This window comes from Nanorana parkeri, unplaced genomic scaffold, assembly GCF_000935625.1.
Source record: "Nanorana parkeri isolate BGI_ZX_2015 unplaced genomic scaffold, ASM93562v1 scaffold117, whole genome shotgun sequence".
NCBI classification, from domain to species: Eukaryota; Metazoa; Chordata; class Amphibia; order Anura; family Dicroglossidae; genus Nanorana; species Nanorana parkeri.
Window position 1 is genome coordinate 1,601,609 of NW_017306385.1, and position 8,015 is coordinate 1,609,623.

General features: G+C 39.0%; 1 protein-coding gene across 1 annotated transcript in view; it reads left to right on the forward strand.

The window, feature by feature from the left end:
• TNFRSF11B (TNF receptor superfamily member 11b) overlaps positions 1–6,690 on the forward strand; it is a 19,577-nt gene extending 12,887 nt beyond the window's left edge. The window contains exons 3-5 of the mRNA XM_018553347.1: positions 1,270–1,452; positions 3,789–4,004; positions 6,210–6,690. Coding sequence (XP_018408849.1) covers positions 1,270–1,452; positions 3,789–4,004; positions 6,210–6,586 — 776 coding nt within the window. The 3' untranslated portion in view covers positions 6,587–6,690. The remainder of the gene's footprint in view (positions 1–1,269; positions 1,453–3,788; positions 4,005–6,209) is intronic.
• The last annotated feature ends 1,325 nt before the right edge of the window (positions 6,691–8,015 follow it).

Here is an 8,015-nt window from a genome sequence, read left to right on the forward strand (position 1 = left end):
CCCCTCCAGCAGCACGCATGCCCGCCCCCTCGTCTCCTTAGTTCCGAGCGGAGAGGCAGCTCCCTCCCGCCCCCCTGCCAGACACGCCCCCCCGGCCGCACGCATGCCCGCCCACCTGTTTGTGGCTCCCTGGACGGCAGAGCACAGCTGCAGCCAGGTAAGACATCCCCCGAAAATAAGACCTAGTGTCTTATTTCGTGAAAAAAAAAAATAAGACACTGTCTTATTTTCGGGGAAACACGGTACTATAATAGTATAAGATAGTATAAGATACTATTTTAATATAAGACACAATTTTTGTAAGTTGATGGCAGAGATTTTGTAGAGCATGAGACATGCAAGGGGTAATTGACAGCTGTCTCCATGAACAGATGGATTAAAATTTGGTGAACTGATGAAGTATACAATAGCCATTTAGGAGAAAAAAAATAAAGTATTGCTTTAAATGTTCATTGCTTTGTACACTGCCTGGCCAAAATAAAGTCACCACCTGAGCTATAGGGGTTGCTTCAGTTGGTTAGGTCTAGGTTCAGCAACATTATGTGCCCAAAAATGAGGTCAGCTGCCCCACTGAATATACTAAATGATCAAGTTTTTCCATCAATGGATTTTTTCTTCCCTGATGGCACATTGGGCATATTCCAAGATGACAATGCAAGAATTCATCAGCCTCAAATTGAGAATTCAGAGCGGTTCAGGGAGCATGAGACATCCGACTCTCCCATCATCACTACAAGATCTTAGTGAAAAATATTGTGATATTGAATAAGCTTATTAAAATGATGCCATGGCAATTGCGTGCCGTAATCAAAGATAAAGGCGGTCCAACAAAATATTAGAATGTGGCTTTTTTTTTGGGCCAGGCCATGTATGCATTGCATATTGAATGGGCAAAGTGACAAAGCCTCTTTAAATTAGCAGACTGGAGGAGCACAAACAAGGAGCTATGGCTAGCCACACAAACTGTTAGATACCTGTCGTTCAGCCCTGCGGGCTTCTGTATGGATTCAGGCACTGTTGGCTGATAACTTCCCACCTGGCTCTTTCTACAAAAGTCAATTGAAAAATTGAATTAAGTTGAACTGGGTGGTGCTGGAAGGGCCACCCACAGTTCAAAATTTGGCCAGTTTGGCAGGAATCGGCCAGAATTTGAACTCTAGGTGGCCAGCTTAAGAAGCATTTAGAAATCACGCTCACCTAACCTATTTCCTGTCAAATCCCTTCACTGTACTTTCCTTTTAAATTCATCATGGCCGTATTTGTTTCCAGGGACTCCGGAGAGTGACACAGTTTGTGGTGAATGTCCCAAAGGAATGTTCTCAAATGTGACGTCTGCCACAGCTCCATGTCAGAAACAAATCAACTGCATGAACCTGGGACTCAAAGTGGCGCACAAAGGAAGCTCTACAGAGGACACTCTGTGTGAAGAGGAATCGAGATTCTGTGAAACAGGTAAACAGGTCCACTTAAAAATATACAAGGAGAGAAGGACCAAGTACAAAGATGAGATTTTTGGTCCCTCACTATCTTTAAATTCCAGTGTCCAAAGTACCATCCCAAAAAGAAAAGCACGAGTCCATACAAATAAAACCGCTCACAAACAGAAGCAAACTGCATTCATTATTGCAACATTTTTAAAATGAAGTCAGGAAGAAAAGGTGGCCATGGCTATTGCTGTGTGGATGTGACGTTTAGAGGCTACATCCCATTACCTCCCATACTTTCCAAAGTGCATGATATCTTACCTGTGCTATTTTTGGGTTGAAACAGAAAAAAAAATTTGAGAGCTGTCATACATGCCTCAGAAAGTCTTGTTGATCCAGGGACCCCGGCCACACTGTATAGCCAGATCCTGAAACTCTCTTCAGACTGGACGGTAGTTGAAATTACAGTCTGATCTAGGACCAGCTATAACCTGTGATTTGACAATGAAGGATCAACAACATATTAATGAGACCATCCCTCTGCTTGCTGATCCTATAAGCCTATTCACATATGCACTCTTTAAATCTCTTGAGTGTATGCACCCCCTATCTCAGTTCTGCTGTGCAGGGGACTGCAAAGAATTAAATGAAGACAGATTCAGGTATTTATACCAGCTCTATTCAAAATACATTTATTAGTTATGAATGAATTTAGTAGTGTTCAGTAGACATGCAAATTTCATTTAATTCCAAATGGATATTTGTACAAATTTCATTACATTCTGGCAATTTCTGAAGTCGAATGCATCTGAATTCGAACCAATCCAAATGTTTGTTTAACGCAAATTCAGATCCATCCGCATTTTGTTTAAAAGGAATCTAATTTGGATATGGAACTGTTCTCTGGCCATTCAGGTGTGGTTTTTTTTGGCTGTTGGCGGTTGCATTAAAAGCGCAGTCATGTGAATTCCTGTTGTAGATCGTTCTGAAACTTTGGACTGAATAACAAACCAAATCAAATTTCGGATCTGAAAAACAAAAGAAATTAAGGTCCAACTTGATCCAAAACTAAACAAATCTTTAACAAGGTTACATCTGTGGTGTTCAGTAGTGTTCAGTAGTGTTTTTATATCTGCCTGACGTTGAGTTTTAGAGCAAAACTCAATTTTCCATTCTATCCCCTCCTCCACTTTTTTAGAATTACTTTATTGTCAAATTGCGATTATTTGCAAAAATCCTCTTACTTATGGTGTGTCAAATGGCATTTTTTACTCTGCTTAGCTTAGAATATATCTTGAGCTGATTTATGAAGCTGACATCCTTGATATTGCATAATAAACGTAACTGTCCAAGAGATATTAGGTGAACACCTAGAATCCTTACTTTGTAGTTTTAAAACCTGATTTATAACGTTAATTTCCAGGGTTTAAGGTTTGCTTTAGTTATCTTATGGTCCATCATTGCATATTATAGAAGCTCTACTGGGTTCAAACAAATAAAAAAATATGTTCCCCAAAACCGTTATTCAGACAGGGTTATTCACAAAGGGGTGAATAGTTTGGGGAAGTCAGGAGAATTTAACAATCTAGGATAACATAGGTGAACTGGAAAGTGAGCTGAATTGGAGAATTTTTCCAGTTCAGCTATGTTGTCCTAAATTGTTCACTTCTCCTGTTTTCTCCAAACTCTTCACCCTTCTGTGAATAACCCTGTCTGTTTTGGATAGAGTGGGGAAAGAATAAAAATCCTGCCAGTTTTGTAATATTATCCAGGGTTCCGTAACAGAGATTTACACTCACTGTCTATCCTGCTGACAATGCTTAACCAAACAGGAAGTGATGGGAAGTCGCCAAAGCAACACATATACATATAAAATGCTTTTCTTTAGCGTAGTAGGGGAAGGCTAGAACCCTTGTAAGATTTTAATTTCTTTCTCTGACTCTGTTGCAGATTGTTTTCACTTATGCCCTGATGCAACTGTTGCCAGCAGGATAAGATAGGGCAAAGCTCCCTAAGGCCCCCTGGATAGTAGTAAAAACAGGAGTTTTAATCCTCCCTCACTCTATCCAAATTTAAAAAAAGGTTTTGGCTTGACATACACTTTAAGATGAAAATAAATACAAATAATGTAATAAAATGTTATAATTAAAAGGAGATTACAATGCTTTTCTCGCTTTTGTAGATGCTTTTATAAATGAATGTATTATATTCTCAAAATATTTGTGTAAATTTATTTTTTTACAAATAAATATTTACTACAGGTTGTATACATGGCACCGTGTTTGCAAACTTCCCTATTAAAAAGCCCAGCATGCCACATGTGTGCAATACCTGGGTGGGTTTGACACTTTATTTTCTCTACAGATATTGGGCTTTGTGAAGAAGCCTTGTTTCGGTTTCCTAAGGCAGCAGCCAATTGGTCAGATGTACTCATTCCGAAATTGCATCCAACAGTACTGACATTACAGCAAATAGAGTCAATTAAACAGAGCTATGAACCTACAGATTGGCCATTCTACTTATTTAAGCTGTACAAGAGTCAAAGCAAAGGGGATAATTCTGTCAGAAACCTAGTACAAGGTAAGGGATGGCACACGCTTTGATTATTGATAATGCTTATGTTGACCATACACTAGATGATTGTGTGGTATTTCATGTACTTTTACCTAGCTTTCAAATCACAATTAATTTCACATTCTATTTCAGGCTTCCGTTTCATCTAAAAACCTCACGCTTCTCTTCCCATCTCATCTGGCAGTGTCATCTTCTTTTTCATATCCTTTTTCTTAGGCATGTCTCCCTTTACCCAATATATTTCTTAGTTTTGCTCTTCTTTGTTTGTCATGTTTCTCGCTCTTGTCTTCCTTTGTCCAGACTTTTTCTTACTCTTACTTTCCATTGCATATCCTTTTATCTAGTCTTGTCTTCCATTGAATATCCCATTTATAAGTTTTGTCTTTCTCTGCCTATCCTGTTTCATAGTCTTGTTTTCCTTTGCCTATCCTGTTTTTGGTAATCTTTTCTTTGTTTTCCCATCATTTCCTTAGTCATACTATTAGTCATTCTTTTTTTCATATTTTGTTCCTTAATCTTGTCTACTTTTTTTTCTACTTTGGTCATGATTTTCTTTGCATACTTTGTTTCTTTGCCCATCGTGTTTCCAAGCTTTTTTTTTTCTTTGTTATCATGTTCCATAATCTTGTCTTCTTTTGCCTACCCTGTTTCTAAGTTTTGACTTCTTTTGCCCATTTTGTTTTAAGCCTTGATACTCTTTACCTATCATATTTCTTAGTCTTGTTTTCATTTAGCCATTGTGTTTCTTAGTTTGGCTTTACTTTTCCTATTGTCTTTCTTAGTCTTGTTTTCATTTGCCCACTCTATTTCATAGTCTTGTCTTTCTTTATCTATCCTCAGAATGCATCTAATAGCCCCGTCTTTTTCATTTCTTAGCTTTGCCCTCCTCTCCCCTACTTCTGTCTCATCTTCACTTACCATTTGTTCATCTCTATTCCTATGCATACTTCCCTATATAGAGATTTATATCTTTTACATCTCTTCAGTAATTGAAATATTTTTTCTAAAAATCTACTCATGTGGTTATCAGGCCATTCCAAGACCCTGCACAGCTCAGCATAGACACCGCACAGCCAACTGAGAGATTTCACAGCTCACCATAGAACCTGCATAGCCACCCAAGAGTCTGCACACCATAGACCCCACGCTGCCCTCCTAAGACCCTGCACAGCCCAGCATAGACACCGCACAGCCAACTGAGAGATTGCACAGCTCACCATAGAACCTGCATAGCCACCCAAGAGTCTGCACACCATAGACCCCGCGCTTCCCTCCTAAGACCGTGCACAGCCCAGCATAGACACCGCACAGCCAACTGAGAGTCCGCACAGCCCACCATAGAACCTGTACAGCCAACTGAAAGTCTGCACCGCACAGCCCACCATAGAACCTGCACAGCCCAATCTGAGTGCCCACACAGCCCACCACATACCCCACCACACAGCCCACCATAGAACCTGCACAGCCACCTGAGAGTTCACACAGTACAGCATAGAACCTACACAGCCACCTGAGAGTCTGCATATCCCACATAGACTGCAACCTGTCCTTCGAGGGCAATCATAATGCTGATGCGGCCCGTGATGAAATTGAGTTTGACACCCCTGCTCTACATCCTTTCTATGTGACCTGACAACCCTATTAACTGCCTCCTACATCTGCCTGAACATATTCTATCTAACAAGGCTATTCTTTTCCCACAGAAGCAGATTTTATCATAGCATGAATTCTGCTTTCATGATTATGCTCAGCATTTATAGATGTCACACATCTGCAAACAGATTCAATCACATCTAACCTACCTTCTTCACCAATAATTATCTTTCTTTCACTTTTTGGTTTGCTTAGGCTAGCTCCCCCGGTCATTTGATTAAATATTCAGCATGCTATACAGGCCAACTTATAAGGCTTTGAATGTAAGTGTGTGAGGGTCTTGATCTATATATTTCCACCACATCTAACATGGCCTTTTAGATGTTATCTTTCCACCCAAACTTGAACTTTTTTTAATATTGCTTGCTTTCAGGGTCAAACATTTAGCATGGCATACAATGAAGTATCATAGAATAAAGGAAGGTATTATAATATGCCCTTCAGTAAAAAAAAAAGTATGCAAGGACTGTTCAACCTTCTGCTTTTGTGATTTATAATTGCCCCCCTGTGTTGTGTTTTATATTAATGAAACGTACCCCACACTTTTTTCACTTGCAGATATAAATGACTGTGAAAAGGAAATCCTGAAGCAAATTGGACATTTACCATTGACTACAAAACACCTAATTTCATTGATGCAAAGTTTGCCGGGTAAAGCAGTAAAAAAGAAGGATATAGAAAACATCCTAAAGTCGTGCGTCCGACCAAAGCAAATTCTGAAGATTCTTAGCTTGTGGAGGGACAAAAATGGAGGCAACACCATTGAAGGCCTTAAACAGCTGACAACCAACAGGCTGCCTAAAACATTACGAAAGGCTATGAAGAGACTGGAGCGGTTTCTAAGCGGTGTTTCTGTGTACAGATTGTATGAAAAAATAATTCTACAGATTAATGGCGCACAGTCTCAACTTGGTAAATCCGACTCGTTATTATGACTGGTGAGCAGATAATTCAACTGTGGACCACTTCAAGCTATCTACAGAACACCAAACCTCACCTGCCTGAAGGAGAAAAAAGCAACCAATCAGATTACACCTTAATTTTTTTTCCTGTGCCGCTAAGAGAAATTTAAAGAAGAAGCAGATTGGTTAAAGTGCACAATAAAGACTCTTTTCATTCAGGCAACTTTGATGAGGTCCATCATGCTAAAACTGGAGACTTATTCTGGTACCTTCTGTATAAGCTTTATTTATAAATATATTTGAAAGTATTTTTTTAGAACACATGCCTTATTAGAGCAGATCTATTCAGTGTTATCTAGCCACTTTGTCCTGACCCTTCTGCCACATTACATACACAAAAGTATAAAAGTGCACATTAATGATCTCAAAGAATCTCAATCTCAATGAAGCCACTGCATGTAGCATTCCACAATGTTGGCATTTGATCACATGATCTTAGCCACCGGGGAATGAAAATTCAGGCAAAGGCCCAATTAACAACTTTGATTATCCCCTATGGCTCTTTTCACCAGATGCTGGCAGCTAGTCATGTGACTAGTGGCTTCAGGAGCCTGAAGCAACAGTTTATTCAGAATAGGTACATATTTTAGGACCCCTCTTATTAGCTATAAATAAGGTGGCAGTGGGGTCAAGGTGTAGGGGTGATCAATACAGGTTTGCTTTAAAGAACCCTAGTCCTTTATATATACCTGACTGAGGGCTGAATTACAGAAACTTTGTCAAACGAGAAGTAATGTTGTCCCTGGCAAAAAGAAACAAATTCTTGAATTCCTATTTTACAGTGCATTGTCAAAAAAAAAAAAAATAGGCTGGAATCTTATTGGCTGTCACAGACAACACCTCTCTTTGCCTTAGTTTATATACATTTGCTCCACAATTTTGAAGTTGTTCCGTCAGTTTTCTTTTTCCTCTTGTTGTTTGTTGTATGTATTTTTATGTATTTATATCTCCATGTTGATTTTGCTTAGACTTCTGGTTATTTCCTTTTTTTTTGGTATTTATTATTTTAATTTAACTTGGTCCAGAAAATACGTTGGGGATGAGGAGACAGTTCTTATGACATTTTGTTATTTAATTCTTTTTTTTTAAATGTACAGCTCACATTTCAATTATTGCAAGTTCCTGGGCAAATATTTCAAAAGGCTTTTTTTAAATAATTTTTCCACTTTAAATTAGTTTTTACTTGAGTTGCGAGGACTATTGTTGACATTTCATTGCTGTGCTGACGTGGGTGGGCTGAATCATCTGTACTTAAATGAAACATCTTCAGGGCTTCTGTATATCTTCCGGAATCCCATGGAATGTGCTCTGCACCAGCATGCATACTTATTAAATCCATCAGGTGCCACAGTGGTAGTTGAAGGCAGAACATATTTACCTTAGTAAAAAAAGATTTTATATA